Source organism: Mycteria americana, chromosome 3 (assembly GCF_035582795.1).
Source record: "Mycteria americana isolate JAX WOST 10 ecotype Jacksonville Zoo and Gardens chromosome 3, USCA_MyAme_1.0, whole genome shotgun sequence".
NCBI classification, from domain to species: Eukaryota; Metazoa; Chordata; class Aves; order Ciconiiformes; family Ciconiidae; genus Mycteria; species Mycteria americana.
In genome coordinates, this window is record NC_134367.1 from 83,975,989 (window position 1) to 83,992,039 (window position 16,051).

At 41.6% G+C, this 16,051-nt stretch overlaps 1 protein-coding gene across 3 annotated transcripts; it reads left to right on the forward strand.

The window, feature by feature from the left end:
- The first annotated feature begins 310 nt into the window (after positions 1–310).
- On the forward strand, positions 311–14,675 carry NTPCR (nucleoside-triphosphatase, cancer-related). 3 transcript variants are annotated; one of them, XR_012774766.1, is made up of 6 exons: positions 311–412; positions 2,940–3,102; positions 4,243–4,339; positions 7,121–7,330; positions 7,698–7,816; positions 12,079–14,675. XR_012774766.1 is itself a non-coding variant. In XM_075495900.1 (6 exons), exons 1-6 carry the CDS (start codon positions 379–381, stop codon positions 12,081–12,083), a joined length of 585 nt encoding a protein of 194 aa, XP_075352015.1. In that variant the 5' UTR covers positions 311–378; the 3' UTR covers positions 12,084–14,675. The 3 variants fall into 3 exon arrangements, 2 of the variants coding, with proteins under 2 accessions (XP_075352015.1, XP_075352016.1); XM_075495900.1 differs by lacking the exon at positions 7,698–7,816 and adding an exon at positions 11,661–11,736; XM_075495901.1 differs by lacking the exon at positions 7,698–7,816 and having other exon boundaries at positions 12,079–14,550.
- The last annotated feature ends 1,376 nt before the right edge of the window (positions 14,676–16,051 follow it).

Consider the following 16,051-nt stretch of genomic DNA (forward strand, 5'->3'; position numbering starts at 1 on the left):
CTGTCACCGCCCTACAGCCTTTCGGGACCGGCCGATTCAAATCGCGCGTCGGCCGCCGTGATTCAAGGCCACAAGAACCGGCATGTCGGGCACCGCTGGACAAGGCCTCGGGGCGAGCACCTCCCGGGGCGCTGCTATTGGGGGGGGGGGGGGGGGGGGGCGGGAATCGGCGGTAGAGCTTCGCGCCGCTTTACCGCGGCTGCCCGCGAAGCAGCGCGCCCCGTGGGGAGCGGTTCCCCGCGGGCAGACGGCGGAGGCGGTGCGGGGCCGGACTACCGGGCCAGGGGTGGAGCGAGGGGGCGGTGCGGTGCGGCGCTCCCGCCAGCTGGGCCGCGTCGGGTGGGGGAGAGGGCGGAGTGGGTTCTGCGGCTCTCCGCTATGTCTAAGCACGTTTTTCTCACGGGACCCCCAGGTAACGGGGGCAGGAGGAGCCTGGGGAGCGGGGCGAGGGGAGGCGGCGCGGCCGCTGGCGTTGCCTTGGGGCCTGGCTCGGCCTGGCCTGGCCTGGCCTAGCCAGCCGCCCTGCGCGGGGCCGGCGGGGCTGTGAAGCGCTTAGAGCCAGGGGAAGGCACCTGCTGGCGGGCCCCAGCACCGGCCCAGGGTCTGAGGTAGCCCCGGGAGCGGCTGCAGCTGCAGCCAGGCCCGGCAGCTGCCTGCGAGGTAAGCCCGGCTGCAGGCCTGTAGCTGCTCCCCGCCCCGCTGTCGCCTGTTGAGGTCAGAGCTGCGTTCATGAACGTGATCCTAATGAAAGTCCGTTTTAGCTCTCCGTCCAATCCCATCTCGTGTACGTTTCCAGACGCTACTGCTTTGTCCCTGGCTCCTGCCCTGCAGTTAATGTTGGGGGAAAAAAACCTCTTGGACAAGTAATCCTGCTTCAATTAAACAGCAGCCATTAATAATTTCTGAGCACTCATCTTTTCTGTAACTTAATTGTAGTGATTTAGCACTTCCAACCTAAGTAATGTTCAGTTATAGGTAATAATTGGTATGCCAGATGGGCAGGCCTCGACTGAAGCAGTGGAGTAGTTTATCATTGTAGGGGAATCTGATTATTGGGGAGGTAGAGTGGTGTAGAGTATGAGGGTCGAACTATAAGGTTGATAAAGAAATAAACCAGCTATTATGATTGCAAAACTTTCTTTTGTGGTCTGGAAGTAAAAGCAGTGGGCCTAATTCTCCTTTTTGTGAACATTTGCACATACCTGTCTTGTCTGGTAGCATTAATTTAAAATGCTACTGCTAGGCTGAGATAGCAGTACCTTCCACCCACTTCATTCTATCTTTCAATCTACTGAATAAAGGCAGCCCTCTGGGAGGCAAAGAGGTTAGGCTTGCTTAGGTCTTGTCTGTGCTCATTTAACTGAAATTGAGTGTACTGTTTTGATTAGCTAAATGTATAACTTTAAGCTTTCTTAAACTTAGTTTGAATTGTTTTGGCTTTCTTTGACAATTTACTGAATGAAGGTAACCAAATTAGAGATAGCAAATCTACTTAGCCAAATTAGTATAAATTCGCTTATAGAGACAAGGCCCTGGAAAGATGGTAGATAGTGATGGTGCCACATTTGTAATTTTATTGTTGTTCAAATGCCAGGAATCCCTTTGGCTTCAATTTTTAACAGTTTGCTTAATAGTTTGACTAGGTGCTCTTGAAGCCACAGAATATTTTGCCATTGATATTGACTGTTAAGAAAGTAGTTCCTAAATCTGCTTAAAATCAAAGGGAGGAATTTGGTATGTGCATGTTGGCATCTTTAGGCACCTCACATTTTGTCTATATTCCTTGTCTCCAGGAATTTAAAGGTTTATTCGGCAGGATATTTTCTATCTTCTGACTTTTTTAACAGCAATGATTAAAAAAGAAGTGATAACACTAAATTTTGTGAGAGGCAATAAACTTGAGTTTAAAAGGAGATTGTCAAGAGATGTATTTGTACAATGGCAAAGGAGAAGAAATAGCTCCTTTGTGGGAACTGAGAGGATGTCTGGAACATGGCCAACGTTCACATTGTAGAAAGTACATCAAACTTTGCTAGGAGACATCAGGTGGTGAGGGTTTTAAGGATCTGTCTTAGGGTAAGAAAATGGATTATAGGACCACAGGATAATTCATGTGAGAAGGGACTTCAGGAGGTGTAAAGGAGGGTCAGCTATGAGACCAGACCAGGTTGCTCAAGGCTTTATCCAGTCAGATCTTGAAAACCTCAAAGGATGTGAAGACTGTGCAGCTTCTCTGGGCAACCTCTTCCAGGCCTAGATTGTCCTCACGATAAAAAAGCTTTTCCCTGTATCTAGTCAAAACCTCTCTTGCTTCAATTACCATAAGAAGCACGTTTCTGTTGTTGGAAATACTTTTTGCCATGTAGGACCTGATATCGCAGGGGCACTGAGGGCTTCCGATTTCTAGGACATCAGTAGAAGTAGTGTGTCCTTTGTGCCAGTTAGGCTCCTGGTAATAGCAGTCAGTTTTGACCTTATGATCTAACAGGGGGATGAATTCAGCTCTGTTCTTAAAAAGTACTGAATAGCAGTGGTAGAAAGGGAGATTCATCAGTCAGTCTTCCAGCTAGCTTGGGTATCAGTTGTGTAGCAGTATGGCTGTTGTGTATTTACCTGCCTTGGGGCAAGTTTTGTGGCCTGCCCGCATCCTATCTGAGCTAACAAGTTTAGTGGTAGCCTGGGATATTTTTACCATTCTGTTGTGACTTCACTGTAGACATACTTCTTAAAGGCTAATAAAATATTACAATGTCAGTACAAGATGAACTTTAAAAGGTGTTTCTGTTCTTTCCTTTCCTACCATTTAAAAAAAAACAATTTGCAAACTTAAAAAGTAATCAATGTTCCTGCTGAACTGAATCATTACTGTAGTGTTTAAAAGTGGGCTTTTAGTGGAGAAGATTAATCCTGTGTGCCTTTTGTTTCTTCTTTATTTTTAGGGGTTGGAAAGACTACGTTGATCCAGAAAGTCACTCAAGTTCTAAAATCCTCAGGCATTCCCATTGATGGATTTTACACAGAGGAAGTTAGAGAAGGTGGCAGGAGAACAGGATTTGATGTTGTCACTTTGTCTGGAAAACGAGGACCTTTATCTAGAGTCAGGTACTGAGGTTTTAATAACTGCAAGTGGCTTATTGTTTTATGCTTCTGCTCCAGTCTGTCAGCATGTTAAATGCTCCTCCAGAAGGTGATTTCCAGCACACATATGACTTTCATGGTCAGGTTCTTTGTTCAGTTCTTGTGTCCCAGCTGATACCTGTGTTGTGTATGTAGATGGTGTCTCTATTGCGCAGTGAAATATTGAAAATGTGCTAGGGCAGGGTGTTCTCTCTTACTTCTTATTTTACACCAGATAGAGAGGAAGCACCGCCAAGCCTTTTATTGTGAGGCAAAGTCTCTTTGGGATACAGTAAGTAGCTTATTAGTAGCAGGGAGGAAGATTTTTTTTGTTCCCACCAGCTAATTTATGGAGACAGAAGTGGAAAATAAAAGGGAAATTGCATATAACATTGTTTTAAAGAGCCACTGACTGGCCCACAAAACCCACATGTGAATTTTAAGGAAAAGAGTGTTTCAGAGCTCTACTAAGAGGGGGGCCTCTGAAGTGCAGAAGGGCTCACAGTCTCTTCTGATTCACTAGATGTAGCTTTTCACGCTTTGTGCAAAACTTAGTCTAGGTCCAGGTGTGGACGTTAGCACCTCATTCAGACATAGTTGATCTGGCTAAATAATTTGGATATTGCTGATAAAGGGGGTTCACCTAGGATAGTGTGATGCAGCACATGCAAACTGAGTATTTTTCCAAGATTGTTTAAGGGTTTTGCAGCCCATGCTGAGATTTGGGCTACTGCTGTGATGCTGTCTGTAGTGTCACGTTACCAAATTCAAAGATTTGAACTGCAGGCATGTATTTTGATTTCAGTGTAAACATACTTGCTGGCTTTTAGATCCCATTCTCCTTCCGTACACTGTTCAAATTTGAGCTTACACAGTTGTGAAGGTAGCTTATGGTATATTTATTATCTGAAAGTATGCTATCTGCAATATGACTTAATGGATGGTTTACAGAGTTTCTTTCCTTTTCTTAGAAGAATTAAGGGAATTTGACTTGTATATCATTTATCATATATTCACATATTATCATATATCATTATATATCATAAATCCACTTGAAATGACTGCAGTGAATTTTCACTAAACTGATTACTTAGAAGGAATTGTGTATCTCTTTTTCGAATTCAGTTCTGATTCTTCTGCTTCAAGACGTGAATATCGGGTCGGACAGTATGTTGTAGACCTTGTTTCATTTGAGCAGTTGGTTCTACCTATGCTGAGAAATGTGAGTATTCTATGAAAGCTGCTGAAAAATTGATGTTTTATGATAATCAGTGTTACTGGAAGGCCCTTCTAGAGCACTAGGTTTTGATATTAATAAATGGCCTGTTTCTTGGGTATTGCTGATTCTGATTGACTTCAGGATCAGGAAGCTGGAGGGGCAAATCTGACTTGTTCTCTTGTGCTTATTGTGGTGTTGGAGAGATTGCAGTCCCCTCTCATTCTTGATGTGACATCATCCTGTGAGCAGGACCTCCCTGGCCTGAGAGACAGCTGATACGAAGTTTCTTCCTATACCACTGTCTTGCATATTGGAAAGCAAACAAAATGTAGGAGTGGCTTACCACCCAGAACTGGGTGGAGTCAGTGGGTCCAAGAAAAAGGCTTTTGCTGCTGCTCTTCTTCTTTACAGCCTTTTTGCCTTCTTGCTCTGATTCCCATTTTCTTCCAGTAGAAGCATTTCTTTCTTGAATCCAGTGGTTATTTTTGATTACCACTGTATAAGTACCTGCAGACCGGTAGATTTTAACTGATAACAGCAGCCTGATTAATTTGGGATTTAGCCTGCTGCACAAGGAGTGCTCTGAACTGCCACAAGACTTTCCACACAGTCTTTTTTCCTATCCTTCTCCTAACATTCTGTTACTGCCTTTTTCCTTCTCCTTCCTCTCTCTCACTCCAACCTTTCCCCTCTCCAAAATTAAACAAGAACAGATCTGAATTTGGCAATAACATATCACAAACGGTGTGCAGCAGCTGCTGAACTGTACTACTAAAAAAATCCTATTGTGATTTTTCTACTGCCAAAACTCAAGAGGCCAAGGAAGAAGGGACTTCTTAATGAATTTTGAAAGAACAGAACACTGAAGAGGTGCAAGGAGCAAAAATGAGATTGAGGATCTGATTCTTGTTTTTGTCAAGGAACATTAAAGTCTGAGAGTAGGGCAGCAAAGACGTTGGAGGCAAGGGAGAAAGGAAATATGAATAAAATGGGACAATTTTTCTATGTTTAATTTCACTGTAATGTGATTTACTGTCCTAAATAGAAGGATAGTTTAATAAAAAAAGACTTCATTAAGCCAGTGCTGTATTTGGAATCCTTTTACTGCTGCATTAATGTGAAGTCCAGGAGAGATCTTGCTAGAAGGGGTTAGCAGTGTTGAATTTTTCTGGTTGTTATATAGCTTTCTGCAAGTACAAGAGAGTGAAGAGAAGAAGAAAAGGGGCCAGCAGGGTCGGACAGTGCATGACCCTCTTCTCGTTGGAAGTGCTTTTAATCAGTTTTGTGGGAATGTGGTCATGCGTGTAGGCAGCACAAAATGGGAGAGGAGGAGAGTGAGGAAGATCATAGAACTGAAACAAGAAGAGGCAAATGAAGAATAAGAGCAGGAGAGTCATAGGTATGGTCCGGTTTGATCAGAGAGCAGCACGGAGTGGGCATGTGCCCAGTTAGTCTTGAGGACAGCTTCAGCTCTTAAGGCTTGGATCTCCTTCCCTCCAGTGAGAACAGGGGTAGATCCTACAATGGATGATCTCTCTGGTTCTGAAAACTTTACCAGGCAGGACTGAGGATTTTTTTCAAAGCAAAATGCTCTGTTTGTCAATGTGTGACCTAGTGACCAGTATTGGCTTTTTAGCTCACTGATCTATGAAAGGATTTTAGATAAAACAGCTACTCAGCAGGGACTTAGCTTGAAAAGATTTTAGGATGCATGTTATCCATGTTCCTCCACTTTCCCAGAAGCAAATACTTTGCCTTCACAAGGGAAAACATTTTGATTTTTTTTTTCTTTTTTTTTTTTTTAGGTTCTGTATAATATGGCTGGTGTTGGTATATGTTCATGGATGTACAGTGATCATTTGAGTTGATTTCCTCCTCACTTCTATAAATAATGGAGTACAGTTCTCAGTTACTTTTACCAAGAGAGGGTAGGCAGTGCACTTCCTTTTCTGTTGAATAGTTCTTCCGCTTTCCGAGTTGCCTTTCCCTCAGCAGCAGTCACCCATGTTCTCTCCTAGACTTCCCTGCTGCTTACACCAGTCTGCAGCACGGTACAGTTTGGCACAGTAGTCACTTCATGAAAAAAGCAAACACACCACAAATGTGGTTAATTATTAGCATGGTGCCTATCCTACGATCCAGGAGGATGGTTAGGACTACAGAATAAGCTATATCTTGACAAAGAAATGGAAGATGCCTGTTCTGATGTGAGAGAGGCTTGGAAACGGCTTGGTTGTTATCTGGATAGCTTTGAAGAAAGCTAGTTGTTCTGAGAGAAATGCTAGTTTTGACCCTCCTTTGACCCAGCTACAAGAGGAGAAACTTCCAAATCTAGATTTAATGCAAGTCTAATCTTTTTTTTAATACTTGTGTTGTGTGGATATTGATCTATTCTAAATGCATAATTTGACGGGAAGAGTGAAGTTTTGAAAAGTTGGTGTCCCTCAGATTGATTGAGAGCTGCTAGTAGGCAAAGTGCAGTTCCTAATTGTCAAATAGCTCGTGTGGGACCATTGTGAGAATTATGCTTTGAAGGAAAACTGGTATTATGGATATTTCCTATTGCAGTTGGTACTTATGCTGTACATATATTTTCATCTTTCCAAAAATCTGTGCTGGAATAGAAATGATAGGTTTAGAAGTCTGTCATTTACCAGCAGCAGCTTTGACTCTTCCACTTTCCCCAGTATTACAATTGAATTGATTTATTTTGGAGGTATTTATTTTATTAGCATAGAAATTATTTCTGTGTTGTTTACAGTCTCTTGATGTACTTTTCCACAGGTAAACCATGGCAGTGATGCAGAGAAAAAAATTTGTGTCATAGATGAGATTGGTAAAATGGAACTCTTCAGCCAGGCTTTTATTCAAGCTGTTCGTCAAACGCTGACTGGTTCAGGGACTGTGGTGCTTGGAACTATTCCAATACCTAAGGGAAAGCCACTGGATCTTGTCGAAGAAATAAGAAGTAGGAAAGATGTTAAAGTGTTCAATGTGAGTAATATTTAATATCCTTAAAGAGCCTTCTGTTCTAGGTTGCTGGTTTGTATTTGGCTCTGTTTAAAAACTAATTGTTACTTCCAATTGATAGCTATGGGTAGCTTGTATGAAATAAGTTTTTTAGTTTCCATTTTATTCTTAATGGGCAGGTGTTCACCTTATTAAAAAAAAAATCACATTTGGCACTTGCTGTAGCAGTCTCACACAGCTGGCTTTGCTTGTGAGGGGCTGTAGAAGTAATGATATAGTTGTTTTAAAAGGTTTTCTTGCTGTAGTATTATTGCCGTATAAGTATTCATTATTCCTAAGAGTAAAATCTTTTAAAGTACAGTCAGATTTTTCATTTTTTTTTTTTCCCCAGACTGGCTTGCAGAAATATTACCAGTAAACATATTCAAGGTAAAAAAAAGGCAGCAGTGGAGTTTGTAGAAATTATTTGTAGAAGACACACACTTGTAAATGGAGTGCACTTGCTCTGGAGTCAGTGAACAATTTTGGAATTCATTATGTTATTTTTACAGACATAATTTTCAGAATATTAGGGCTTCAAAGTGCATTTCTGATCAGTTACAGGGAGGTTCTCAGAAACTTACCACAACAAAACATAGCCTGTTCACAGAAATACTTGTGTGAATTTTCCTTAACATCTCTGAGCATCCTGGGTGCTTCACAAAAACAAGCTAAATGCAGCCCCCACTCCTTTGATTTAGTTTTCTGCTCAGTGTGTACTATTTGTAGTAGAGAATAAAGCTATATATCCAAAACTGAACTGTGCATCTCTCTAAATTATAAATTCAGTAAGTGGTACTTACACATCCTGGCTTACCAACAGGGGTAACATGCTGTAGAGCAGCATACTATTGCAGCCTGTTCTTTATCAGGTGCACGTCACAGTGAGAATGCTTACTTTGTTTTCATCCAAGTGAATGAGGAGGGAAAAAACACTATCTCAACAACTTTATACTGAATGATCTTAATTACTGCAGAGAAAGCAAAGCCTCCATCTTCTTTTTTCCTCTTCAAAGTGAGATTAATAAAACTGCAGTGCTCAGAAAATTAATAAAACTGCAGTGCTTTCTTTTAGTTGGTGGTCCCATTATCATCTTCAGTTTCTGTTTTTTAAATTAAATGCCTGTTTGTTTAAGTGCTAAAGCAATCCTAGGAGCAAAGACGAGAGAAAATTCCTTTCCTCACATAAGCATTCAACTCCTACCATTCCTTTTAGAGATAAAACCCCAGGTTTCCCACTGGCAAGCTGATGTGTGTTAGTTGTCAGGCTACTGAACAGGGATGCACGTGAATGTGAATTTTATATGACTTGCTTTACAGTGGTAGGACAGGGGAAGAGGGAATGGAGAATGCCTTACTGAAAGTAACAGTCATTCGGTGCTTAGGCTGCAGTCACGGCAAGGCAATAGTGTGCGTTTGGTCATCTCAGGGGAGGAAACAGTGCTAGAAAACAGCATTTGGCTTTTCAAGGAAGCTTTTGAGGCTTCTGCTGTCTCTTTTTATCAGGTGATGTTCTGAGGGCGTGTGCCACTCAGCCCCAGGTTGTTAGCTGTATTAGTCTGCTGATACATCTTTCTCTTAAGTACTGACTACAGCCAGCAAAAGTCTTTATGCAAATTTCAATGGAGCAATATTTTCTCTAGCTGAAAAAAACTTTACTAAAAAAAATGAGCCATCCTGCTTATGCTGCTGAGATTAGGACATGCAGGTTTCTTTGTTTAAATAGAGTTCTCTGGTGAATCTGTTAGCCAAAAGCATGGGTGTGAAATGTGTGACAGACTGCAATAGTTCCCAGGTGGCAGAGACCTGCTATGCTGAAGTCTTGTGCAGGAGAGCATCTGTCTCGCTTGCTCCAGTGGCACGCTACATGCCTTTTCCCAGCTAGTTAAAACGTGTGCACGAGCAGGAACAGAACCTGCCCGTGGGGAGTCAGAGGTGTTACTAGCTGAAGTAAATATTGGATCACCAGCTATGTTCTTCAAAGGCTGTGGCATGGGGAGAACCTGGAGTGCCCAAATAGCTCATGGTCAGTAATTTCTTACTAACTTTTATGGTGCCTGGAAGTGTGCAGAAGTAGGTGGCTACCTTCCAAAAAAGTTCTGCCTTCTTTGTCACTTAATGTGGAGTTAATCTGCATTCAAGTAACTCAGCAGAGTTTTCTCATCCTTCTCTTAGTGTCACAAGGACAGTTCTGATGTTTGACGTGAAGTGCATAGAGACAGCTGTTTGGGGTTTTACAGTTCCTTCTGTTTTGAAAGCATATTCAGTTGGTGTAAATGGGTCCAGATGCCCTAAAAGCAGTTGAGGTCCCAAATGTTTAATTTATTATGTTTAGAGCACTTAACGATAGGAGCTCTGATATTTAATGCATTTCTTTCCATTGTTGCCCAATTCCATTTTGCTGAGAACTAAACTTTCCAGTGAAACTACAGAGGATCTTTTTGCACTGCCCAGGTCTGTGTAGTTTTGCAGACACGGTGTCATAAATAAGATCAGGTATCCTTAGCAGCTGGCACATATTCATTTTCTCCCATTTTCCCATCTATTGATTTTGCTTCCATGAAACTCATTAGTGAAGTTTGGCTGCATATGCCTTTTAAGAAAGAAAATAAATAGTTAAATGGATCAGAAGAAGAAAAAGTTCCATTTGAACAGACTGAACAAGTGGGGTTTCCTTGACAGTACTTTAACAGGGGAAGAAAGCTTTTGTCCTCTACTGTTGCCTGCTTGGAGTCTAGGTGGTAGTTTCCTCCAAATTACCTAAATGCTTAGTATACGCAGCATCTACAGTTACTTTCAACTCCCTGTCTAAAAATCTACCCATCTGTTTGTACATTCAGTACAGATACTGGGAGATGTGTTCTCTCTGGGAAAGCTGCCTGCACAGGATGTCTCCATGTCTTAAGAGGAGACTTATATCTACCAAGCAGCCTTTGTAAAACAGTTGTGAAAATTCCCAGCACTTGGCACTTTCTCTCTGCTGCTCTCACTGGACTTCTGGCATGTAGGTATGGAAAAGGGATAGATAAAATGTAGTATTGTTTTTGTTGGCTGTGAGACAGTGGGAAGAGCTATTAAATGTTCAGAAGGTCCTTTGAAAGTCAGAATATGAGGACACTTGCTGTGAGATTTAGAGTTTGGCTGATCTGTGCTCTGTGCCTTGTTTACCTTGGGGTCTCTCAATAGTGTTACTGAAGAGCAATTCCATTCTTTGTTGTCTTGCTGTCTTTGTTATTGTGGGTTTTTCTGTTTATCTTGGAATGATGCTCAGTAAACACAGCAACATTTTCAGGCAGATCTTCCCTTTCATCCCCCTCTCCCCCCCCCCTTTTTTTAATGTTGTTTTTTCATCAATCCCATGTTGATCTGCTCTCTTGAATTCACGTGGCGTAGGTGAGACCACCGTCTCTAGGTTTTACAGTGTTGGTTTCCAGCTTTTGGATAGGATGTCTGTGACTGTAAATAGCAGTAGGCTCCTAGGGCCAAATTCTTCAGGTAGGACTGTCACCTCTTTAATAATAATACTACTACTTTCTCCTGTTTAGTATTGACTGTAGTACTGGAAGGGATACAAACCCTTGTGCTCAGATCTCAAATGCAGCTACAGGGAATGCAGTGAAACCTTGCTGGTAGAGCGTTTTATGCCATGCATAGTGTGATGTCTCTCCTTCCTTGTCAAACAGCATTTCTCAAACTTCGTTAAAAATATGAACACCCTTACTTTTTTTTGGCTCATCTGTCTTTGTCTGATTTCTTCCTGCCTTCTCTGCAGGGATCTGAACAGTGGGGAAAATTTCTTAGGCTTTTTAAAGTGAGGCTTTTGCTGACACTTCACAATTGCTTGTTAACCCTTTCACCACCCCAGCCATCTCCCCAGGTTTTGGGTGAGTTAGCAATGCATGGCACTGTGGGTCACTGGCCTCTGTATCAGGACCCAGTCTGTCAGGAAGGGGTAATTTACACACACACACCCCCCCCAGCTCTGTGCTCTATCGTTGCTGCACCTGGGAGCTGAGCTGACTAGCAAGCGCTAGCATTTGCTTGACAGTTTACAGTAGTCTGCACATGCTGCAATGCAGATGGGCCCAGCAAAAGACAGGACACTGGACTATATGGATTTTTCACATGTGCTTTTTAAAGCCCAACATTTCCATGGACTGGTCAACCAAAGGCATACCTCAGCGTGCTACAAAAGCCCCCCAGCTGTCTCAAGTGGTCTTATTTCTTTTTCAAGGTGTTTCTATCCTGCAATGCTAAGGTTTCTCAGAATACAGACTTGCGCTGCTAAGCCTGTTTTAATTTTTTTTCATCGCAGATGTTTTTGACTAGGTCTGTCATCCTAATAAATACAACCCTTTCAAGTACTGAAGGTATAAGAACTCCACTTTATAGTAAGAAAATTATATTTGGTAATTGAAAAGGATTTCTAGTAATGACAAAAGTACATGCTGGTTCTTCGAGTGATTCTTGTTAGTTATTCAAGCCCTGAATAATACTGCAAAATACCATGGGTAATTAAATCAAAAAGATCACTGAATATTCAATTACATATGCAGGTTTGTGGGTTTAGCTTATTGTGTTCTCAGTAGCAGAAGAAGGCAGGTGTTTGACGCTCAACATTCCTCCACTGAGAAAGAAATGCATTTGAATTTCTGCTTTGTTTGTTCTTGAAGTAAACACTGATATAGAGGTTATTCATCAAATTACATCAGTTTTAATTTCTCTTTCTCTAGGTTAGTAAGGAAAACAGAAACAGCATTTTGCAAGACATCTTGGCAGCTGTGGAATCCTGCAGAAAATGAAGACCTTGCCTGTAAACACTTATTTTTATAAAACATTACAACAGTTTGCGGATGTTTTAGAGTCTGTCCTTCCTGCTTTAGCCCCTGGAGGCTTTACTGGAGCCTTCAGGGTTAGCAAGGTAAAGCTGGTAATACTCTAAAATGTGAAAATGAGATACCAGGATTCTTGTTTATTCCGTTTGCAAGCTGATCCATTACAAAAATTGAACAGATGCATAGGTAACATCCAGTTCTAATCTGGGTATTTGGAAGTTAGGTGGTCTGACTCCTATCTTAGTTACACTGTGTAAAAGCAATTAACTGTCAAATCTGTTTGAGATCTTAGACTTTCAGAGTGTGGTGTGGACTGTTCTGCCTAGAGAGCAATTCAGCATCTGGTACTTAGCCCTGGTGTAACAGAACAGAACCCTGCCCAAAATGTATGTGTGCTCTGCCTGGTTTATGTAGAAATATCTTTGTTGCTGGTGACCCAGCTTAGGTGTGTCCAAGTGTGTTTCAGCATGGGTACTGACAATTCATGAAGCAGAAGGAATAAGCAGATGCTCTCCCCTTACCCCCAGACACCCCTCTCTCCAGTTGCAGTATAAGAAGGATTGTCTAGAATTCCAAGGAAATTTCCTGTAGTCCCAAGTGACATTTACAGAATTCCACTTCAGGAGGAAAAATAACCAATTCTACCCTCTCCTAAGTGGCCCAGACAGTAGTTGATAAGAGGGCTGCATTTTGGGTTTATTTTCAAGTTTCTTGCACCCCTTTAAAAAAATTATATATATAAATCTTCAAGTCCATGGAGTTCAGTCAAATCTCGACTTGTGTTTTCCATGCAGAGTTTATTAAGTCAATCCTGACTTAATACTGCTTTTGTCTATATGGGTTTTACAATCTGTTATGTTTATTGATACTTTCTGTTTGGTTGAGGTTTTTTCCTTATTCAGTTCTGTACATGCTTAATGGTTAATGGTGAAATAAGAAGTGTTTGAGAGTATTAGACAACGTGTTTCCCTATGAGGTGTGCAAATGTGTTCAGGAAAAGTGCTACCACTTAATCAGTTTTGCATGTTGGGAAAACAGAATTCCCTCCCAGGTGCATGCTTGTTCATTGTATGATTTATAGTCATCTCTGGCTGTAAAAAGTTGTTAAGAATTCAGTCATTTCTTAACTTTTTTCTGTTCAGTTCAACAACTGTTAAAATGAGCAAACTATTTAAAGACATTTTCAAATATCGCTTTAGTTATTTATTTCTGTAAAACTGACACCCAAAGTTGTAGGGGGCTGGATGGGGACAGGCATTTTTACAGGTGCCCTGGAAACAGCTGGGAGCATGGAGGGCATGTCCTTTCTCTTTCCTGAATTTAGAATGGGGGTCTGGTACAAACATTGCCCCTCCACAGATGGTAGGAGGTAGATGCCATGTTAAAGGATGCCATGGCCTTGTTCCTTGACTGCCCCGTTACACTACCATTCTGCCCAAATCCGTTTGGATGGTAGTATCGTCTTCATCATATTTGGGAAAAAGATAATTCCTCTCAGGGTCCCCCTCCTTTGGGATTGTACAGCTCCTGGCTGCTTTTTGCAAAATAAGGCTGTGCCCTGAAGGTATCACTAACCCGTTAATTACTTCAGGCATCTTACTCGGACAAGACACCTTGTTAGAGGTGAAGGACTTGGGACCAAAGTGAACTTTTTCAGGGCTATGTGCCATAGACTTTCGAACAGAAACCTCTCTGCGCTTAAGTGTTGGATGTCCGACTGTTTCAATGTTAAGTCTCTTAAGCTGTAAAATATGCTGCAAAAGAAGAGTTCTTTCAATTATTAAATAATTACCCAAAGTCTAGCAAGGTTTTAGTGGGACTGCAGTTGAGTCTTAAATGAGGACTGACCTTTAAAGCTAAATGAAATGGAGATATTTGACACTCCTCTGTAGAGGCTGGGGAGGGAAGTTCCTTCAGGAGTGATGGCAGAGTTCAGTTTTCCCAATTCCAGTTCAGCCAGTATTGCTGGGAGTTCATCACTTAAAGTGGTATTTGTTACTCATAAAAGTAGATATATTGCCCTGCATGTAGTGCCATGATGCCTACTGTAGTCCCATCATTTAATAGACCGGAAAAAAAGAAAAAAGAATCATAATAACAAGTTTGGGGAACTTTTGACAAGTGCATTTATAGTACTTTTAAGCCATTGTCTCATGGTGCAAGGACTTCCAAAATGGAGGTGGATTTTTCCTTCGCTGGAACTGTGAGTGAAGTATCAGCCCTTTTAAATCAGAGGGTATTTTTGCTACTGACATCAGTGGCTCTTGCTTTCTGCTGCCTGTCTCAAGATTGGTGAGAGTCTTTAATTTGTTGTTGTTCTTCTTTAAGCCCATCTTCTCTCTGAGCTACAGTGCTTTTCAAGAGAAATAAAGAGAAATTTTGGTCTGTGTTCAGCAGGAGATCCTAGATGACCTTAACAGTCATGTCTGGCCTTTAAATCTGAGACAGTCCTGAAGAAATGATTCGCCTGTTTCAAATATACATGGAGTGAGTGAGAAAGTAATATTTCCAACTGAACCTTAGTTTTTATGACACCCTGTGTTTACTTTAGAGGTAAAAATTTATTGTCTGGTCTTGCACTAGTAAAATATTTGGAAGGCTTTGAGAGCGCTGTAACAACAAACAGAGCATTCACAATTCCCCTGATGGGCTGATTTTACTAATAGCACACATTTGGTGAAAATAACCTCTGATGTACCAGCAAGATTCCAGATGACAACATTAGTGCACCTGCAGGTTTCAATTGGTGCAAAAAAGGGGAGAATATGAGGTACCAATTACTCTCTTGAAGCCCGAGAATCAAGAACGTCTTCGGCAAGGAGGCTTGTAATTCCAACATAAAATTGCACACAGCATGGAATAAACAGGGCCTGCATTATTTATCATGCATTAGACAATTTTTGACCTGTCAGACTCTGAGAAGGATGAATGGGAGAGGTGAATTTTTAACACTGGACCTACTGCAAAGTTAATTATAAGTAATATGTCTGTGTTGCAGATTTAAGGATGTACAACCACTAGTGAAACATTGTAATTAAATACCAGCTCCCAATCCAGGGAGTAATCTAAATATGGCAATAATTGGGTAGTTAAAAAACACACATTGATGAGAAGATGATTATTACATGCTGGAGAATTTCACTGGTAATTCTAATCTTCTAAAATGAGCTGCACGAAATTCAGCTAATCTTTAACCTAAATTCCCCAGCAAGAGAAGAGCAGTCAGTTGGTGGGTTGGAGCCAAATGCAGATGACATTTTTTGCTTTATTCTAATAAATAGCTTTTAAAAAAAGCTGTGAGTGACATCGCAGGGACTCCTACGAACATAATAGTTTCAGAACCCCATTCATAGATATTGAGGGTACCTGGCCATCTTGTCAAGAGAAAAAGACTCACACTGGTAAGTCCTTTTTGTTAACATTTGTCTTAAATGCAATGAATGCCAAGATTTTCTGTCTTTGGGAGTGAGGCGAGACTTTTCAATGAGAACTCCAGTTCCTCACATAGAAGAAGTTTGTATGACATTTCAAAATGGAGGGAACAGCAGGACCTCCAGCATTTCTGTTTTTGGATGAATGGAAGCAAACTTTGTACATTGCGTCCATCACTGTTTCCTACTTGCTTGCTGTGGTGGGAAACAGCTGGGCTGAAGGCCAGGCTGGGGGCTTGCCAGCGTACCTGGTGGATGTGAGCAGCTCAGCAGCCTGTGGTTGGCTTTGGTAAAATGTTACTGAAAGTCTTTTCACCAGATCGTCGGGCCACGTTTCACCCTTAGGAGCGTAGCACCTGGCTTCTACTGTATGGTGTAAACAAGAGCCTATTAATGAAAGGAAAGTTTAGGAAAACAAAATGGGAGGGGGGTGAGTATCC